Here is a 20,855-nt window from a genome sequence, read left to right as displayed (position 1 = left end):
CCTAAAACCGTGCCCTACCTCCGCCTTCCCACCTTCCCGTTAAACCACCTCCTCAACCCTGTGGCCTCATCTCCCCATGCAGCTTCCCTACTGCCCTCCCCCACCCCAGTACTTCTCAGTCCTAGCTCAGCAGGACCTTCCCTCCAGAGCCACAGGGGACAACAAAGCCCCTAGACTCCTTGCCCCTCTGGAAGCATGCCTGCTCTTATTAAGAAAAGTCAGAGGCAGGGGCTAGGGGAGTCGGCCTCCCTGAGTGGCACTGGAGCAGCTGGATCCCACTAATGAGGCCTCATTACGGCCAGGGCCCAGCTGGGCTGCTGCCGCCTCCTGTCCCCATGGCCAGAGCCAGGGAAAGCCATCCAGCCAGGGCTGCCTGTTCTGGGCACCCAGCCCAGGCCAGGGCAGCCAGAGCCCAGAGCCCACCCTGGGTGGAAATGAGCATTTGGGCATCATGGGTGACTGGGCCTTCCTGGAGCCAGTAGCCCAGCCAAGGCCTTGGCCCTCAGTCTGTGCCCACAGGAAGTCAGGGGAGTATGTCTGGGACCAGGCTGCATGAGGTTGGCCCAGTGAGCCGCTGAGTCAGTGGGCTCTGAAGCCATCCTTAGGGGACTTGCCTGAGCCAAGACCCATCCCCACCTCCCTCCCCACCACCCCCCATCAAAAAAATGGAGGTAATAATGTAACCTTATGGGACTGTTGGGGGACAAATGAGTTAATATGTGTAAAGTGCTTAGGACACTGCCTGACTCTTAGAAAGCACTTAATATGCATTATCTATTACTGTTATCTCTAATGCTCACTAGAGTCAATGATTGGTGCATGTCATCCCCACTTTTGAGATGAAGAGACTGAGACCTGTCACATTAAGTGACTTGCCTAAGGTTATATATGGTGAGAAACGGGCAGAGCTGGGGTTTGAACCCAAGCCTGTCTAATGACTGTGCCTTTTTTGGTAAATGTCATCCTGCCCTAGACAATATTCCGTATGTTCCCTATGGGGTCGCCAAACTTAACCACACTCAGAGGAAAGCCGTCCTTACACCAGAATTCATGCACGCCTCCATCTGACAGGGATTTACTAAGATCCTACTGTATACCAGGCCTTCTGCGAACTTCTCAGTTTCCAGAGTGACTTACACCTTCCCAGCGTTGGAACAATTATGCCCACCTTCCTAGCCAGTGTTTGTGGTGTCTCAGCATCAGCTGGAGACTGACCAGTGAGTGTGGCTTCAGAGAAGATGGACTGGATGGGTGTGAGTGACATTCTGCAGTTATGGTGACACCCGCTGGACTTGCCCAGCCCATGCAACACACACATTCTGAGAATTGAGACTAGCACCTTAGTTCTGAGCAAGGCAGCCCAAATCCCCATGGGTCCTCATTCCACAGCCCCCCCTTCGTCTGGACTCTGTGGTGACCACCCCCTTGGCTAATGCCATCTTTCTTTGGACAGGCGATGGTGCAGTTTGCTAGATCAGGGCTTTCTTGCATGGTCAGTCACATTCTCCTATGAGGACACCACATCATCTTGGCTGGTTGAAGGTCCGCAACTCCAGGGGGCAGGTACACCTGCAGTCCCCATCATCCTGCAGCCCATACCACTCTAAGAAGTCAGATGCTCTGGCAGCGCCCAGTGGATGGCACCCTCTGTCTTCCTGACCTGTCCCCATCTCTAGTGCCCAAAGGGGCAAAGCCCATCACTCATCCAGCACCTGACTCCCTACCAGGAACCCACCAAGTGCCAGGCCTGTGGGCTTAGACAGCACCTGGACCCTGAGGCCAGCTCTGGGAGGGGACTGAGCCACGCTTTCACTCTCTCCCATGCTTGCTCTGCCCCCCTCCATGGTTGTGAGCATGAGTGTGTTTTCTGTTCCAGTAACTTGCTGGGAACAAGGGAAAAACACAACAAACCCCACGCCTCACTCTCTAGCTCTGGAGCACCCGCGCTACAGGGGGAGGGCAGGGAGGGGGAGGCAGAGCTTCGGGAGGAGATGAGGTGAAAGTAATTAATGCTGCCCAGCCTGGCAGTGGGAGAGGCAGGGGATGTGTCAGTGTCGCGCTGGAGCTGGCAGAGGTGTGAATGAGCGGTGGAGACACGCGTGCCCCAAGTGCTCACCCCGGGATGGCCGTGGCTCCTGGACCTGTGGCCCCCTCCTCCCCAGAACAGGTCAGTCACCTTCCAGAAGGTCGAACCCCCTTCCTGGTGCCAGGCAGGCTTGAGGCTGGGTTGGGGGTGGGGAGAGGGGCTGAGTGGTCTGTGCCAGGGAGGGGCAGGCACAGCCAAGCGAGTGAGACAGACACCAGCAAAAGTGACCCAGAAAGTTACAACTGTGCAAAGGAGTGCGGGAAGAGTTAGTTGTGCAGTGGGGGCGAGTGAGAGGAGAGTGGGGGGGTGAGGGCTCCCCAGCCGAAGGACCTGCTGAGAATCTGCTCTGTGTATCAAAGCTGCATTGTCCTAGCTCCCAGGGAGACGGGCCGGAGGTGCCCAGGAATTGTACTAATCAATACAGCCTCATTGTCTGTGCCACGGCAGTTACTCCTATGGGGAGAGTGGGTGAGGGGGCAGGGGAACGTGGTACATGGACTCAGTGGCAAGGGATGGGGGAAGGAGATGGGGCAAGAGTCTCAGCTGAGAGGAGAGAGACCCCTCCACTCCCGGAACATTCACCAAAGTCCAGGGCAAGTGCCCACGTGGGGTGGGAGCCGGTGTGCCCTCATCCCTGGAAGTTAGGGATGGGCAGATGTCAGGCACAGTGTGGCTGAAGGCAGTGAGGGTGAGGAGACTGGGAAGGCCACCCTTCTCCCCTGCAGGACATCCTGACTTGACCTTCAGAAGGCAAGAGAAGGAATGTCCTTGGAGGCAATATGGACTGGGTCTAGGAGAAGTATTTTGGAGGGCTGCCCTCAAACCTCAGGGCTGCTGGGGTCAAGAACCAAAGCCACTTCCTGGAGTACCAGCCTGCTGCCAACTGACTAGGATAGAGGCTGCCCACAGCTGTCACAGTGCAAGACAGAGCATTCCCTCCATCTTCTGGGCTGCTGGGCTTTTCCAGGGTGGAAGGCGAGGGGATGGGCAGGGGGATGGCCACCCAATGTCCTCCATCACTCTCCCCAGGTCCTGCAGTGGAGCCTGATATGCCCAGGGGTGCCAGTCTTCTGTCTGCTGCCCACAATATTGGCAAGTCCCTGTCTGCCAATCAGGGCTCTGCTGTGACGAAACAGCACAAGGTGTGTCCTGGCCTCTCTTACCTGCTTATGAAGGCCTGGACTCTGCAGGCACCTGGAGTCCTGAGAGGTGCCCAGAGGTTGCTCTGAGATTTTTCCTGAGACCTTTGGGGACTGTTTGGGACTGGGGTAGATTTTCCCATGGTTCTGCCTCTCCACCCCAGCCCCTGACTCCACAGCCAAGTGCTGAGGCCAGAGATGGAAGCCGCAGCTGGGTCTCTTGGCCCCACTCAGTGTTGTGCAGGTGAAGGACAGAAGACTGTCATTACAGGGCATGTGCTACCTAAGGGCCAGCCTGGCCCCTAGACTGATGGGGAAGAACTTGGAGGGACAAGAACTGAGGAATGCCTGGTGGCAGGCCCTGGGGTCTTCTAAGGCAGCCACAATTTACTGTAACGATTGTTCCGCCTGGATTCCCCACTGGGGCTCAGAGAAAGTTGCCAGTGATCTGATTTGGCTCCAAGTCAGTCTGGGATGTGAGGTCTTGCCCGTTCTCCTCCACAAAGTTTGTCTTGGATGGGACTTCGTCCCATGAGCAAACCCTGGGGCTGGCGAGTCCTAAACGAGAAGCCTGCTGGGTCCCAGCAGAGTCCGCCCAGCCCCGGCAGCTCCAAGATTCCTCAGTGTCCACCAAGAGCAGGAGGAGGGAGCTCACAATTCACAAAAATATGCACTGGACACTGATCTAGGAGGGTAGGAGGTGGAAATCTGGGCTCTCTGAGTCCGTGTCTGAAGGAAAGGAGGGAGTCCATCCTCCTGTTGGTCGTGGTTACCCATGGGACCCAGCTTTGCTGCTTTTTTCCTCTGTGTTTTCTGCACTTTCCAATTTTTTTTTTTTTTTGCGATAAGCTTATTATACTTTTATAATCAGAAAAGAAAGCACAATACATTTTTAAAAACTAATCTAGAAAGCTAGTGGGAACTAATGGAAACTGCAGGGGAAAGTCAGAAATAGCAAAATTCCAGGCAAAGTATAGCTATAGAATATTAGATGTACTAAGGCTGTCTAGTCTGTAAGTCTATCAGCTCTATTGAGATCATCTAGTCTACCCCTGGATTCGTAGATAGGGACACTGAGATACTGAGAGTGGACATGACTTGCCCACGGTTACTGGAGGAGCAGGCTCTAGAACTGCAGGGTTCTAACCCCGCACAGTGTCCCACCTCTGCGAGGCCTGGGGCAGAGTGGGAGATCCTGATTCTGCCCTCAGAGCTGAACAGCCTTAATTCCAGGCCCCATCCAGAGCAGTAAATAAGCCAGGCAGAGGGCTATGTAAAGGACTTATGTAAGTGACTTCGCTCAGTGTGGTTCACCCAGCAAGGCGGGGGCAGGGTTGGGGGCTGTTAACCCGTGACAGATCATAAGTACTAGCGCGGGGATGGATGCTGCTGCCTCAGCGACTGGTTCTAGGGGTAGGGGAACATCTGAGGGACATGTGTGTGTGTGTGTGTGTGTGTGTGTGTGTGTGTGTGTGTGTGTGTGGCCAGCTCATCCCACTCAGCTGTGGAAGGAAAACTCCCAAGCCTCCACTCTGCCCAGCCCAGGAGAGCTTGGGTACAGGCAGTGCAGCCCCGGTCCTGGAGACCACCCGCCAGGCCCAGTGCAGTGGTTAATGGAGGCTGCTTTGTCCTGGCAGTGGCCTCTCAGAGTCGCTGGGAAGGGTGGCAGGGCACAGACAGGAGAGTCAGAGGTGAGAGTAGGGGCTGTCCAGGGAGCCTGTGGAGGAGGGGTCCAACCCAGAGGGGGACTGTGCCACTATGGTTTAATGCCCCACGGAGGTGTGAGCAAGGGAGTGAGGGAGAGCAGTGAGGGGCAGACAGTGGGTAATGGGTGGTGGGCAGGAGAAGCTTGGAGCACAGCCAGTCAGTGGTGCTGAGCTGGCTTAAGCAGGCGGGCAGCCAGTCTGGGTCAAACCACGAGCACAAAGGGGTTCTTTCGTGGGCACCTCTGAGCCAATGACCACTGGAGGGACAGTTAATATCAGCAGCATAGTCGTCCACCCAGCAGATCAAGAAGAACGAGAGGCTTAGAATAGGAAAGATTATGCAAGGAGACAAAAAAGCTATGCAGCATTGAAAAAGGCTTAGCTGCCCCAGGAGTAAGTGGAAGGTGTCCCAGAGGAGAGCTGGACAAGGAAGGGAACTGGAGCACCCAGAAAGCCCCTGCAGAAAGGGGCATTATGGAGATTCTTTCCCCCAGTTTGCTTGGAGAAAGGCAGACTTGCTGTGTCCTCCCCTGAGAGCTGAACCCTCCCCAGCCAATCTGCCCAAACATAGATGATCTGGGAATCGAAGTCCAAGGCCGAGTGGTGGGCGAGCTTCCCGCAGGCAGGCCGGCCGCGCAGTGCCGAGGTTCAGGGCAGGGCAGGAGAAGATGCGTGCTGCTTCTGCGGGGAGACTTCGCACATGGCAGACCTCAGACCTCAAGTGTTGTCAGGAACTTCCTGCCAGAGCCCAGTCGCCAAGCCCCAGTTCCAGCCCCTGTGCTGGGGGCTCCGGCCTCCCATGTTGCAGCCACATGGCTGGACTGGTTAGCACAGGGCTCAGTGGTGTGTGGCTCATTAACGGAGCAGCGGCAGGCTCTTGAGGACTCAGGCAGTGGCTACCTGTGGCACATGGCTAGAGGTATCACCCATCCTCCCTGTCCTCCTCCATGCCAGAGGAAGAGCAGACCTCAGAGATCCAAGTCTGGTCTCACAGCACTTGGTTGAGGGGCTGGGGAGGTCTGTCCTTCATGCTACTGGGACCAGGAGAGAGCCCTTGAATGTCAAGCCTTGGGGACCTGGGTCTCTGCAAGGGGCCTTGCCCTTGCCCTGCCCATGGGGCCTTCCTGGACCCTCAGTTGTTCCTTTTACAGCTGAAACCACTACTCTGTCACCCCACTCACATACTCTGCAGCTGCCACAATTCAGCATTGTGCCCCTAAGTAAACAAGCCTGGGACAGAATAAAACTGTTATTGTAGGGTCAACATATAGGAGCTGTATTTGGCTGGTATTTGTTTGGGAATGGATAAACCACCCTAAGCAGGCTTCATACACTCTGAAAAATGGTCCCCTGACCCTGTGGTATTGCTACACCTGCCCCAAAGAAGGCCCAAGGAGGCAGTGACATGCTCAGGTAGGATTCTGTAGGGACATGTCACAGCGGGCACACTCAGGCTGGGAGCTATCCCTCCTAGAGCCAACTGTGCCCTAAAGTCTCTTCATCAGGAAAGCCTTCCTTAACCTCACCCTGTTTCCCCCACCTGTCCTTCTTGTGACTTTGAGAAATTCCCCTTTATGGTCACATCGAAGTTGCACCTCAAAATTAAGTACCTGTCTATTTCATTGATGGCCTGCTCCCCAACCAGACTTCTGTCTTGCTCCAGTCCCTGCTCAATTCCCAACACCTGGCACAGGGCCAGGCACATAGCAGGTGTCAGTAAATCTCTGTTACTGCATGAATGAGTCCATGAATGAATGAATGCAGGCTCATTCAGCCAGCCAGTTTGCTCTAGGTGCCCCTTGAAGGGGACTGTACAGTTCCCGGTGGTGTGGTCCCAATCCTCCGCAGAGGGTGTGAGCGCCTGCATCTCCACTGGGCAATGCTGTGTTGGGTGTACAGGACAGTCACCCCACAAAGGTGTCTGTGCTGTAGTGTCCATCCACCAGGCACTGGTGTCCGCATTCCCAGATGGGCCTTTCTGGAAGGTGCTTGGGCCCAAGGAGGCCATTTATCCCCTCTGTGATCGTCTGTGATTGTCAGGGTCCTACAGCATTTCAGAGTACCAGGCTGCCTTGCTTGTTGGCCAGAGCGACTGTCCACCTTGAATATTTCTCTTTCAAGATGACGGTCAGCATCATGTTACCATCCTCTGTTGCCCCTCAGAAGCCATGCTGCTCCATCTCTGACCCTGGGTGTCCTCTGTGGACCCCTGTCCATTTCAGGGAAATAACCCATCTCTAAGAGGCTGTCATTGGCACTCAAGGACTCTGTGTTTCTTTACTGGTGACTCACAGGGTCCCTGTCTCCTTAGTAAGACCCCTCAGATCCTTCAGGTTCTGGCTCAGGGTGGGTTTGATTTGCTGCTCACCGTGGGAGGGGTGTGGAAGGAGTGTGGTGTGGGGAAGAGCACATTCCACTTACTAAGGGACTTGCAGAGCCAGCTCCAACTCTGGGGTTGGGGGCTGCCCCCAGTGAGGCCCCTGGGCAGGCCTAGCATTCTTCCCTGAGGCAAATTCCCTCATTGTCACCCCCCCATCTTCAGGCTCCCTCCTCTGCAGGCGACTCTCTCAGTCTAGAAAGACCCTTCTCCCTGCCACCCCTTTCTGGAACCCTCCCTCTGTTTCCCCTAGCAGAGTATGTCCTCAAAGTCTGGCATGGTGTCTACAAGTCTGGTCTCCTTCCCCAACTCATGGCCCAGCACCCCCCAGCATGGCCCAGGTCAGCCTCCCCAGGGCCCCCTACCCAACCATGAGCAATATCAGTGGTTCCCTTGGCCCCTCCCACCCTGAGTCCCAAAATACCCTCCCCAGCTCTGGCCCAGCTCAGCCACTCCCCTGATTTTCTCCCAGCCCTGCCCACCCTGTACCCCAGGAAGAAGCCTTCAGCTGGGGGAGGGTCCAACATCCCTCCCCGGCAGCTGCCTGCCCATGGGCAGCGCCAGCGTGCTCAGCCTGCCGATGTGGTAGGCAGCGGGTGGGGGGGCTGTCTGGACACAGGCCCCTTTGTGCCCAGCTTGACTTGGCTGCTTGGTATGAGGCTCAGCTGCTCCCAGATCCTTACCCAGAGGGAAGAGGGGAGGTTTTGGAGGGGCTAGCGGGCTTTCATCTCTAGCTCCTTCCTCAGTGGCCCACCTCTCAGATGTCGGCAGCAACGCCTCAGGTGGGCTGGTGCGCCTGGCATCAGGGGCTTGGGGGGGCTGGTGAGGGCAGCTGTGCTTGGCGCCCTCTGGTGGCCACTCCTCCTGTCTCCCCTCCTCTGCCAGGCCTGCCTGCAGCTCCTGCCATCTGAGGGGAAGCCCGGGCCAGGGGCGGCGGGGAGGGTCCATGGTGTCCCTGCTGCGGGAGGCCCACAGGCGTGGAGCACAAATGCCTTGCTGATGGTAGATTCTCTCCTGTCCCCACAGAATGGTGCTGTGCCCAGCGAGGCCACCAAGAGGGACCAGAACCTCAAACGGGGCAACTGGGGCAACCAGATCGAGTTTGTACTGACGAGCGTGGGCTATGCCGTGGGCCTGGGCAATGTGTGGCGCTTCCCATACCTCTGCTATCGCAACGGGGGAGGTACCCACGGGCACAGGGCAGGGACCACCCACTTGGGTAGAGCCCACCTGCCAGGGCCTGGGCCACCCTCTCCCTGGCACAGACCCCACTGTGGACAGAGGTTGACCTCTGGCCCTGGCCTCCTTCACCCCCATCCCTGGCTTAGGCAGTCTTTGCCTAAGGCATAGACCACCCCCAGACCCTGACAGCCTGTTGTTTGGGCCTGGTCCTGCCAGCCTATTCCCTCAAGGTGAGAAGAAGTGAGAAAAGCACCTCAACCTCCCAGGGTTCCTTGTTCTAACCCTGTGTTTCAACAACCTCCCAAATGGTTCAGGGATATTTGAGGATCCCAGTGTCTTATGTCTGTAAAATCGCTTGGTTAAACCATCAAATCCCACCCACCCAAACATGGCAGTTCTGGGGCCTGGATTCTGCACAGAGCAGACTTCCTGGGAGCCTCTGTCAAGTTTAAAGACAGATGGGGATAGTGTGCCTCAGACCCAGACTCCTGCTCCATGCCTGGCACGCTTCTCCTCGGGTCCTACCCAATCACAAAGGATTTGCTCTTGGGTTCTGAGCAGGAAGCCCAGGGTGGGAACCCCAAGCCCCCCCCCACTGAGCCAGCCCTTTCCCTGCCTGCCAGGTGCCTTCATGTTCCCCTACTTCATCATGCTGATATTCTGCGGGATCCCTCTCTTCTTCATGGAGCTCTCCTTTGGCCAGTTTGCAAGCCAGGGCTGCCTGGGGGTCTGGAGGATCAGCCCCATGTTCAAAGGTGAGGTCTAGGTGGAGCTCTCTCTGTCTCTGTATCTCTCTCTCTTGCTCTCACACACACACAGACACACACCCCTCTGGGAGCTGCCGCGCCGACTCGCCCATCTGTACAAACACTGCCAACCCCTGTGGAGCCACAGTGCTGACTCCAAGCCCCACATCAATGGTCAAGGCCATGGATGCATGATGGGATCCATGTTTGCTTGGCCTCCACCCCTCCCTCCTGCCACGTGTATACACAAAACTCCTTTGCCCTGCAACTTGCCCCTACCAAGGCATTGAACTATCACTCCGGTGGCCCTCCATCAAAGCCTGACCCTTGGGACCTTAGAAATTGTTAACCTTGCCTGCTTCCCTAGCTGAGTGTGGCTCCTCCGCTTCCACTCCCTCCCCCAGCAGTGCTGACCGGTGCCCCTCCCCTCCCCAGGCGTGGGCTATGGCATGATGGTGGTGTCCACATATATCGGCATCTACTACAACGTGGTCATCTGCATTGCCTTCTACTACTTCTTCTCATCCATGACAAACGTGCTGCCCTGGGCTTACTGCAATAACCCCTGGAACACACCCGACTGCGCCGGCGTGCTGGATGCCTCCAACCTCACCAACAGCTCCCGGCCTGCCACCCTGCCCAGAAACTTCACCCACCTGCTCAACCACACTCTCCAGAGAACCAGCCCCAGCGAGGAGTACTGGAGGTGAGGCACCCACTGGACCTGAGATGGGGGGACCTGGTGGCAAGCCTCAGCCCTCTCCTCCCCATCAGGCAGCTGTCTGCAGATTAGGTTGGATGCTTGCTGCATGCTCTGCTGGGCTCAGAGGCAGGTCAAGGAGGGTGAAGAGGTTTGGAGGTTTAGGAGAAGAAGCTGATGTGCAGAGAGCAAGAGAAGATGGGATGTTGAGTTGGGGGGTCTTTATAAAGCTGCAGTGAGGGAAGCCTCCAGAAATCTGGCAAGTCTTCAGAGGGGAACCAGATAAAGGAGGACAGCATCCTGGTGAGAACAGCATGACTGAGGCTCAGTGGGCAGAGGCTGGTCCTAAGGCTGAGAGGAGCCTGCTGTGATGAGAGTAACAGGTGTGTGGGGGACTCATGGGCCATGAGGTGGCCTCAGAGGGGTCACCACCTTCACAGAAAACTTAGACTTCATGCTGCAGAACAAAAGGAGCCAGGACATGCCCTGTGTCAGGGGTGCCGTGATCAAGACCGCCTGGCACACTTTATTTAGAGGTGACAAAGAGTTTCAGAGGCTGGCTGAAGGTGTTCTGGAACACCTTGTCCCAACTGGTGGGCAGAGGGCACCACAGGACATCCTGGAGGAAATTCCCTGTATCCTGTTGAAGAGCCCGTAGGCCAGAGGACTATGGGGAGGGTGGATGGGCCTTGTCCATTCATTCCGCAAACATTCATGGCGTCTGCTCTGCCAGGCCCTGTGTACCCATGGTGGATATGAATGGCCCAGAGCACCTGCCCTGAGGAGCTCACAGACCAGTGGGGAGACAGACAGCTAGTTAATCATATTAGGGGCAGGGCCTTGGTACAGGTATGTGCAGGGGTGTGGTAGAGGCACAGAGGGGGTGGTGGTTAGTTCTAAGGGGCTGGATAAAAGAGAAGTGGTCAGGGATTCCCAGAAAAGGGAAATAGGGAGGTAGAGTGATTGGGAGAGACATGAGCAGGTGAGCAGAGGCAAACTAAGCTGGGGTGAGAGCAGGTGGGACACTGAGTAATAGGACAAAAGCAGCCTACATGCATTGTGTAGTGCAGGCTTTCTCTGTTATGTGATGGAGAGCCATAGGTGAGATGTTTGAGGCCTCAGGGATACCTGAAGTCACATCAGGTCCTCTAAGCCTGGTCCCGAGTGCTCAAACTCTGCAGGAGCCAGCCTCCCCGTTCTGGCCTCTGTGCTAGATTATCAAATACAGGTAAGACACGGCCACTGCACTTGGAGAGTCTCAGTGTAGCAAACACAGCTGCTGCCTCCCCAGAAGGGATGGGACTCAGTTCCCCAGTCACTGGACATTTCTTGAGCACCTACTAGGTACTAGGCACTGTTCTCAAATGGGAGACAACAGGGAGAAAGATGCACACAGGCGCTGCTCTCATGGAGCTCACATTTAATGGGAGAACTAAGCAGATAATTGCCCCCTTAGGTGCTTTACTACATTTGAGGCATGCTGTGGACTGGGCAACTTGATCTAGACTGGTAATGATGAACCTTCCTGGAAGCTCTTAAGCCTCACCCATCCCCACCACCCACTCCCCCCTCTCAGGTGCCCCTTGGTGGCGCTTGTCCTGGGGGTTGTCTGTCAGGGATTCCTAGCCCAGCTGGGCTACCCAGGGCAAAGCTTGGAGACTTTATCCAGCAAAATCGAAGGGGAATAGCCCTCATAGAACTCCAGCCGGGGAGCACACTGGGGGGCCAGTTGAACCCTACTCCTCAGTGGGACTGGAGCCAGGCACCTAACTAGCCTGTTCTAGGTGGGACTCTCCCTGCAGAATGACTCCCTGCTGACCCCTCCTGGACAGCCTGGGAAATGACCCTTAATGCTCAGGTGCGCTTCAGCAAGGAAGGGAGAGTGAGCATTCCCATTTCTTGAGCACCTACTATGTGCCAGGCATATTACCTCAATAGATATTATTATTCCTATTTTCAGATTCAGAGACTGGCATTCAGAGGTCAAGGACCTGGGCAGCAGTGACCCATCTGGCTCCATTGTTGCCTGGTGTGAATTAGGCCAATGGTGCTGTGCAGGTGCTCTTAGTCCACACTCTCCAGAGCTCCTCTGGAAAGCTTCGTGATCTCATTTGAGCCCCACAACCCTGTCAGGTAGCTTGGCCAGGTACTATTTTTTAAATTACCATTTCACAAATGAGGAAAGCAAGTCAAAAGAAAGACTCAGAGACTTCTCTAAAGCGCGAGAAGCTCAAAGGGCAGACTCCTGAGCTCATGTCTGCCTCTTGCTCCCCTTTTCACTCATGGTCCCCCGTCCCTCCCCACCCCCTGCACAACCTTGTGTTATAGTCCTCGGTGCTGGTCTGGTTCCCGCTATTAGGGCCCTAAAATCATGGCCAGACTTTTTCACCCCCTGTAATACCCAGTGGGACTTGGATTCCAGTTCCCCTGCCCGGTGTCTTCATGGCTGCTGTAGACTCACACAGACCTCTCTCAAATCCTGGCCCTGCCACTTACCAGCTCTGTGGTCTCGGGAGGTCACCAAACCTCTCTAAGTCTCAGTTGTTCATCCATTCAATTGGGGTGGTTACACTACCTACTTTACTGTTATAAAGATGAAATGAGATAATGCAGCATAAATCACCAAGAACAGTGACAAGTGCTCAGCAAGCACAATCCTAGTCACTGCTGGAGAAGCAGACAAGTAGATTAGGGGTCCTGTTCTCAAGGCATCTACCACCTGGTTGGAGAAATTGTATATATAAATTATATAATATATAAATAAATATATATATAAATGGAAAAAAAATACAGAATAATTCCAGAGACATCATGTATCAAGAGCCAACTTGTAAATATATTGGGTTCCAGAAGTTCTTGGGTTAATTGTTTACTCTTAAAAGCTCACGGTCTAAAACCAAAACAAAACAAAAACTAAATATGGTGCCATAAAAATAAAGCTAGAATTCATTATTTGGTTCCCAGGCTAGTCTTCTAAACTTTTTAATCCCTAGTATTATAATGCTGTTCTCTTGCAGGAGAAAATAATATAAAGCACTATCAGTTTAGCATGGATTATTAGACAAAGTTTTAAAAATCCTTTAAACAAGAAATGGTTTCTTTGCTTTGAATGCTGGTGCTTGAGGTAAAGCAACTCGGTGGAAGGACCTTGTGGCTCTTCTGAAGGGCAGAGCTCCCCAGCACCGAGGTGCCTGCAGGAGTGCCCGGTTAGGCAGGGCCTGGGCAGCCCAGAGCCCCCAGCCGAGCTGCCTTCAGCTGTGAGTGGCCCTGTTTGTTTACCCTGATGGGCCTACAAATAGTTTTTTCTATGTGTGCCCAGAAGGAAAAAAGACTGGAAAACACTGCTGAAAGGGACCTCTCCTCAAGGGTCCCACAGCTTCTGAACTTCTCTCACCCCTTGTCTACCAGTTACCCCATCCACTTAGGAGAGGTTCTAGCCAGGGCTTAGTTCCGGCATCTGGTGCAGGAACCATAGCAGTATGGGGAATCGGGCATGAAAACAGGGGGAAGGAGTTGGACACCGCCCCCTGCAGGCCACGGTGTGCAGGGCGGCCTGGGAGGAAGATAGGAGGGAGAGGAGGCAGCCCCAAGCTCTTGCAAGTTGTCAGGCAGGCTGGCAAGTGATCATCAGACCCCAGGACTGGCAACATCACCTCAGGAGGGTCTGTCCGTTGTAACATCCCATCACAAGATATTAAAAGTGCTGCCATGAAGTATGAGAACTGATTGGGGGGAAAAAGTGAAAATAGCTAAGAATGCTAGAAGACAGCCTATGAAAGGGAGCTATGCTGAGAGGTCCTAGCTGTGAGAGGGGAAAGAAGGGAGACTACATTTAACCTACATTTATCTACAATTTGTCCTGGGGCTGGTGTTATTATCTCCATTTTACACATGAGGAAATTGAGGCTCAAGAGCTTTTTTCTTGCTCATCACTTCTAGCCTGGACAACTGCAACAACCCAACTGGTCTCCCTCCAGGTTCTACCCTTTACAGCTCCCAGTCCACTTACCACCACGTTCATTCGTTCACTCAGCAACTATTTATGGAGCACCTCTCTGTGCCAAGCACTGTGCTGGGCACTGTGGGATACAGCGGTGAACAAAACACAAAAATCCCTGCCCTCATGGAGGACAGAAGACAAATGAAAGAAATAGGTAAAATACAGTCCGATAGAAGGAGATGTGTGCTGCGGAGGAAAATAAAGCAGAGAAGGGGAGGGAATGTTGGGCTGGAGTGGGGGCCGCAGTTTTAAGCAGTAGCCAGAGGAGCCCCTTTGAGAAGAGAGAAGAAGGGAGAGTCATGCGGACAAGTTTGTGAGGCCCAATGAAAATGAAAATATGGGCCGATTGCTCAAATGTACTAAGAATTTCAAGGTACGATGGCTGAGCACTGAACCAAGCACAAGGCCCTTCTAGGCGCAGGGCCCTGTGTGACTGCAGGGGTTACACCGTGTGTGCATGTGGATACCTGGGGAAAGAGCACTCCAGACAGAGGAACAGCATGTGCAAAGGCCCTGAGGTGGGGATGTCTGGCATGTTTAAGGAGCAACGGGAGGCCGGTGCAGCTGGAACAAGCAGCAAGGTAGAGAGGAGATCAGGGAGATGGCAGCGCAGGGGGCAGTGGACCACATAGGGCCTCGTAGCCACTCCAAGGTGAGTGATGGGAGCCACTGCAAGGTTTTGAGCCAAGGAGAAGCCATCAGAGCACTCTTGCAAAAACTCTTCAGAGGTCTCCCATTGCCCTCAGGATAAAATTCAAACTTCTCAGCCTTGACGTCAAGGCTCCTTGTGATCTGATCCCTTCCATCTCTCACCCTCCTCTCTTCCCTCCACCTTCTGTTCCAGCCTTACTGACCCCTGTCCTGCTGCTGCTATTCCCTGAGCCTGGCACACTCTTTCGCTCCTCCTCACCCACCTCTTCCCCATTCCTCAAACCGTAGCTCCAGCCTCACCTCCTCCAGGAAGCCTTCCACCCATGCCTCTCCCACAGCACTGAGACACCCCTCCTGAGGGTGCCGGCAGCACCCTGTCCTTATCTCTGCCCTTGCCCTTCTCCCCCTGAGCAGTCCTACTTGCTTCCTTTGCCCTCCTCCATAAGGGCTGGGAAGATGCCTCCTGCAGGTCTGTATGCCCAGCACCTAGCGCAGGGCCTGGCACATAAACATCCAGGCTGGTGTGCTATAGGGCGCCAGGTGGAGCCACCCGCAGGGAGGAGTTCAGGTCCAGCCTTTACTCAGAACTGGCTACCTCCCTCAGTTCACTGGAGATGGAGCAGATTAGTGTGGGCGAAGGGCTCAGAAGGCTTCCTGGAGGGGGAGACACCGGATAGGATGAGGACAGGACAGTCCTGAAGGGAGAAAAGCACAAGCAAGGGCGAGGGGTGGGCCTGAGCAGGGCCAGGGAGACCTCCACACCCCAGAGACTGAGGAGACTGGCCCAGGCCTGGGGTGTGGCCTTCAGGAATCCTTGAGGGTCCTGGAAGAGGCTGCAGAGCATTGGGCTGCACATGCAGAGGGGCTGGGCGGGCTAGGGTGGATGGGGCCTCATGACAGAGGGAGTGGCTGGGCTGGGCCCTAGGCCTTGGGAATTTGTTGCAGGGCAGCAGGGACTGGCCCTCGATGACAGAGTCTCCCCTTCCCCAGGCTCTACGTGCTGAAGCTGTCGAGCGACGTTGGGAACTTTGGGGAGGTGCGGCTGCCCCTCCTCGGCTGCCTCGGTGTCTCCTGGGTGGTCGTTTTCCTCTGCCTCATCCGAGGGGTCAAGTCTTCAGGGAAAGCAAGTAGCCCTCCCCGGCAGGCTCTGTGCCCACGCGGGAAGTTCCACCTCCCCGACCTGGGTTGCGTTGTGGGGGGAGGTGGAGAGGGCGTGATGAGGGGCCACAGGGCTAGTGCTGTTGGGGGCCAGGGAGGCGGTGCCCGGGGCGGGGAAGAGCCCGGAGAGTCATGGAGCGCGCCTCGCACCCAGGTGGTGTACTTCACAGCCACGTTCCCCTATGTGGTGCTGACCATCCTGTTTGTCCGCGGAGTGACCCTGGAAGGAGCCTTCACGGGCATCATGTACTACCTGACCCCACAGTGGGACAAGATCCTAGAAGCCAAGGTGGGGTGTGGAGGGGGACCCGACAAGGGGGTGGAGAGGGCCCAGGGAGGAGCCTGCCTCTGACCACAGCCTCTCCTGCCCGTCCCTCCTGCAGGTGTGGGGGGACGCCGCCTCCCAGATCTTCTACTCGCTGGGCTGCGCCTGGGGAGGGCTCATCACCATGGCTTCCTACAATAAGTTCCACAACAACTGTTACCGGTGAGAGGCTCCCTGCCTGCCCTGAGCCTGCCCCCGTCCCCTGCCCTCTCTGCAGCCTGATCCCGGCTCCCCAGACCCTCCTGGCCCACTCACTGAGGTCCTGGGAGAATGGAGAGAGAAGCTTTGGCAGGAGAGAGAAGGGGGGTGTAGACGGTGATGTCCTAGGGGTCTGTGAGGACTCAAGAGCCTCAGGCTCACTTAAAAAGGGCAAGAGCAGACCAGAAAAGTTGGGGGCACCTTTGTTCCTAGAACTTTTTCTGTCTCTACATCTCTTCTTGGCCCAAGTCAGAGAAAGGGAAGCAAGCTAGACCCAAATCAGAGAAAGGGAAGCAAGCTTGAACTCGATCTCTTGTCTTCCTCCCATCAGGGACAGTGTCATCATCAGCATCACCAACTGTGCCACCAGCGTCTATGCAGGCTTCGTCATCTTCTCCATCCTCGGCTTCATGGCCAACCACCTGGGGGTAGACGTGTCCCGTGTGGCAGACCACGGCCCTGGCCTGGCCTTTGTGGCCTACCCCGAGGCTCTCACGCTGCTGCCCATTTCCCCGCTGTGGTCCCTGCTCTTCTTCTTCATGCTTATCTTGCTGGGGCTGGGCACTCAGGTACGAGGTGCAGGATGTGGCCGGCGGCTTGAGGAGGGAGCAGGCAGGGGTGGGGGCAGGCCTCCGCTCTGATGGCCCTGTATCCTGCAGTTCTGCCTCCTAGAGACACTGGTCACAGCCATCGTGGATGAGGTGGGCAATGAATGGATCCTGCAGAAAAAGACCTATGTGACCTTGGCCGTGGCTGTGGCTGGTTTCCTGCTGGGCATCCCCCTCACCAGCCAGGTAGGAACTGAGGGCCAGGCCAGGCTGGATTTGCCAGGGTAGGTGGGGAACAGTGGGGGAGCCCACGCTGCAGCCCCCCGGCTCAGCTGCCCGCTGGCCCACAGGCAGGCATCTACTGGCTGCTGCTGATGGACAACTACGCGGCCAGCTTCTCCCTGGTTGTCATCTCCTGCATCATGTGTGTGTCCATCATGTACATCTACGGTACGTGCCTAAGCTTCCGTGGCCCTGCGTCCCAGCCCCTGGCCTGTCCATGCTGGCCTGCTGGGCACTCTGACTCCCCCGCTCTCCAGGGCACCGGAACTACTTCGAGGATATCCAGATGATGCTGGGATTCCCGCCACCCCTCTTCTTCCAGATCTGCTGGCGCTTTGTCTCTCCAGCTATCATCTTTGTAAGTTCCTCGCCGGCCCCTCCCTTCCCTGCCACCCCTCAGCCAAGTGTCCTTCTCCTGGGAAGCTGTGGAGGGAGAGCAGGAGCCCATCCATCTGGCCGGAGCTCCACACCCACAACTCCGGCCTCTCAGAGATGCTGGATAATCAGGGAGGTGGGGGGGGGGGGGACTCAGAGCTCCCCAGGCCTGGCCTCAGGTTGGAAGGGAATGTTGAGCCCTGCGTTTGATGAAGACATCACCCAGGCTCGGAGGGAAAGCGCTGCAGCAGCTCTAGTGAGGTGGTCCTCCCTCCCTGTGCTCCTGCCTGGGGTCCCCTGGGGGCCTCAGCAGTCACTGCTGATATCCTGTCAGCCTCTGTCTGCCTCGTTGATCCCATCTCCCCAGTCCCTCACAGACGAGGAGCAGATAGATACGTGGCGCGAATGTGTGATGTTCCAGAAGCAGCCCCAGGACCTGTAGATGCCGGTTGTAGGAGTCAGATGTCAGCTGGCATGGGGGCAACTTCGTAAGCCTTCCAGGCAGTGAAGTGGGCTGGCTTGGGAGGGGGAGTTCCTGGTCCATGAATATTCAACAGCAGGAAAACTCCCAAGAAGGAGCTGAATTGGTAGCATCCCACCATGGCAAGGAACCGGGCACTCTCCGCACACTGTCCTGTATTAACCCCCTGTAATTCAACTCTCCAAGGTATAACTGTTATCCCATTTTACAGATGAGGGAACAGGCACAGGGATGTTAAGTAATTGGTCCAAAATCACACAGCTAATAAGAGGCAGAGCCACAAATCAGAGCAGGTAGTCCAGTTTGGAGCCTGACTGCTGGGCCAGCACTGCACTGGAAACGTGGTTCACAGACAGGAGCAAAGGCTGCCTCCCAGTGGAAGTCAGAGGGCTCAGCCCAGTGACCCGGGCAGTGTTTAGAGTCATGCTCTCGTCATGCTCAACTCCTCGGTGCCACAAGGAGCCCAGCACTGGACTTCCTTGCCGGTTCACAGTTCTGAATAAAAGGCCAGTGGAGGGCTGAGGCCTTCACCACATGGGGTGTGGGATGCTCCCGAGCCTGGCACAGGCACCGGCACCAGCTCTGGCCACTGGCTCAGCTGTGAAGCAGGAGGAGCGGAAGTCTCCCGGCAGTGGTGGGAAGCTGTGCCTTCTGCGGGTGGAGGGAGGGTGGTCCCACACTCAGAACAGGCTGTGCCTTGAGGAGAGACCTGGGAGCACCTGCCAAGAGCAGGAGGCAGGAAGGAGACCAGAACAAGAAGGTTGTGTAGGGGCACCCCATTCTGGGCCCCATGTCTCCAAGAGATGGCATCAGAGTGGGCAGTGGCCTCTCTGTGCCCAGGAAGCCTGGCTATGGGTATGGTAAGGTGAGGACTACAGGCTCTGTGGACACATCTGTTTCTGGGCAGTCATGCTTTCTTTGGGAGTTTTACTTCTTTATACTTGTAGTTCTGGAAAGCTCTTTTGACAAACTCCATCCTTTTGTGAGCTCAAATAAGGGAATCTGTCCACACCCATATCAGGATCTAGTTCCATTCAGGAAACTTGTCATAAGCTCCCAATACATGCAGCATCCCAAGAGAGGTCCCCCAGTTTGGATGTGGGTCTTGCCTTCTAGAATTTGGTCACAAGGAAGGCCACAGGAGCCTAAGCTCCAGGACACAGCTGAAGACTGAGGAGGATGCTAAGCCCTCCTGGCCGGCCACCGCACGCAAACACCCAGGCCCTCCCGTGACCCGCAGGCCACCTGCCCATGTCGCTGCTTCCTTCAGCTTCCTTTGTTGTGGACACAAGCTTTATTTCCCATCTCATTTGTCTCTTTCCAAAGAGGCTCCCTGGAACATCTGCAGCCTGACCCTCACCATCTCCAGCCTTTGGAGCCTCTCCAGGCTGAATGTCACTGTCTTCCCAGCCATCAACACACAGGGCTTTGCCCTCCCCTCTCCCGTGTCCCCATCCATTTCTCCACACAAATCAGTTCAAACCAGCACATGACACTGCCAGACTTTGCTGGGCACTGGAGACTCAGAGCTGATGCGATCCCAGGAGTTCTCAGGTCTATGAGAAACAGTAAACAAAGTCACTCTAAGGGAAGCAGATGGAAAATGCCACCAAGAGGCCCTTCAGAAGGAGGAGGCAAGGGAAATCTGGAGCAGCTTCCTGAAGGAAGTGGCACTGGCACAGGTTTTGACAGAGGAAGACGCAGAGGGTGATTCCCCAGAATAAACAGAGAGGGTGGGAAACGCTGGGTGGACTGCAACACTGAGGCAGGGGAATGTGGCCGGCCAGACGAGCTGAGGTCACGTTGCAAGGTAAAAGGCCAGGGATTGGGCCTTACTTCAGTAGGCAATAGGGAGCCATTGTGAGACTTCAAGCAGAACTGACTGACATCCAAAGGCAGTAGCAGCAGCAGCAGCTTGATTATTCTCTGGCCAGTTCAGGACTTCAGCGAAGATCGCCCTCGCCCCTTCCATGGTGCCCACCTGCCCACCATGCCTCGACCCCTGGCTCTGCCTGCTTCTTCCACTGCCCTGAAGAGGAAGGAGTGCTGATAGGAGGGATGGCCTGGGGTCTGGGACGGGCTCTGGGCAGGCCTCACTCAGGGTCCCATCCCTGCCCCTTGGCAGTTCATTCTTGTCTTCACGGTGATCCAGTACCAGCCAATCACCTATAACCACTACCAGTACCCAGGCTGGGCAGTGGCCATCGGCTTCCTCATGGCTCTGTCCTCTGTCCTTTGCATCCCACTCTACGCCCTGTTCCAGCTCTGCCGCACAGATGGGGACACCGTCCTCCAGGTGAGGGCTGGGGGCGGGCTGGGATGCCAGGTGAAATGGGAGGGGGTGGTTGGATAGGGCCAAAGGGCTCCCTTCTGACTTGCTCTGCCCCCCATGCCCCATGCCCACTTCTCACACAGCGTTTGAAAAATGCCACAAAGCCAAGCAGAGACTGGGGCCCTGCCCTCCTGGAGCACCGGACTGGGCGCTATGCTCCCACCACAGCCCCCTCTCCCGAAGATGGGTTCGAGGTTCAGCCGCTGCACCCAGACAAAGCCCAGATCCCTATCGTGGGCAGTAATGGTTCCAGCCGTCTCCAGGACTCCCGGATATGAGCACAGCTGCCCAGGGAGTGGCCCCACCCCACCCCGTGCTCCCACCACAGAGACTGAGGAGGCAGTGGACAGGTGTCACTGCCTGCCTCCTGCTGCGCCCTGGCCAGGATGGCTGCTGTCACCTCGGCCACCACTGCTAGTGTGGTCATTCGTGCTCGTGTCCCCAGTGTTTACACATCCTTTGGATGCCAAGATGGCAGCTGGGGGTGGGGGGTGTGATGGGAGGGTTGCTGGGGGGCCTGAAGCACTTTGGAGGGTCTCAGGTCAGGTCCCCAGGGGCTTGACAGCCTT

At 55.9% G+C, this 20,855-nt stretch overlaps 1 protein-coding gene across 7 annotated transcripts; it reads left to right on the top strand.

The window, feature by feature from the left end:
• The first annotated feature begins 2,043 nt into the window (after positions 1–2,043).
• SLC6A9 (solute carrier family 6 member 9) lies at positions 2,044–20,564 on the top strand. Of its 7 annotated transcripts, XM_063105524.1 has the most exons (16): positions 2,081–2,167; positions 2,940–2,951; positions 6,639–6,657; positions 7,562–7,640; positions 8,325–8,491; positions 9,114–9,245; positions 9,672–9,942; positions 15,578–15,710; positions 15,900–16,034; positions 16,129–16,232; positions 16,600–16,837; positions 16,928–17,062; positions 17,167–17,266; positions 17,356–17,456; positions 20,080–20,250; positions 20,370–20,564. In XM_063105524.1, exons 1-16 carry the CDS (start codon positions 2,081–2,083, stop codon positions 20,562–20,564), a joined length of 2,079 nt encoding a protein of 692 aa, XP_062961594.1. The 7 variants fall into 7 exon arrangements, with proteins under 7 accessions (XP_062961598.1, XP_062961599.1, XP_062961594.1 ...); XM_063105523.1 differs by lacking the exons at positions 2,940–2,951; positions 6,639–6,657 and having other exon boundaries at positions 2,081–2,186; positions 7,508–7,630; positions 8,315–8,491; XM_063105526.1 differs by lacking the exons at positions 2,940–2,951; positions 6,639–6,657; positions 7,562–7,640 and having other exon boundaries at positions 8,335–8,446.
• The last annotated feature ends 291 nt before the right edge of the window (positions 20,565–20,855 follow it).

Source organism: Cynocephalus volans, chromosome 8 (assembly GCF_027409185.1).
Source record: "Cynocephalus volans isolate mCynVol1 chromosome 8, mCynVol1.pri, whole genome shotgun sequence".
Taxonomy (NCBI): Eukaryota; Metazoa; Chordata; class Mammalia; order Dermoptera; family Cynocephalidae; genus Cynocephalus; species Cynocephalus volans.
Note: the sequence above shows the minus strand (reverse complement) of the source record. Positions and strands in the feature narration are given on the sequence as shown.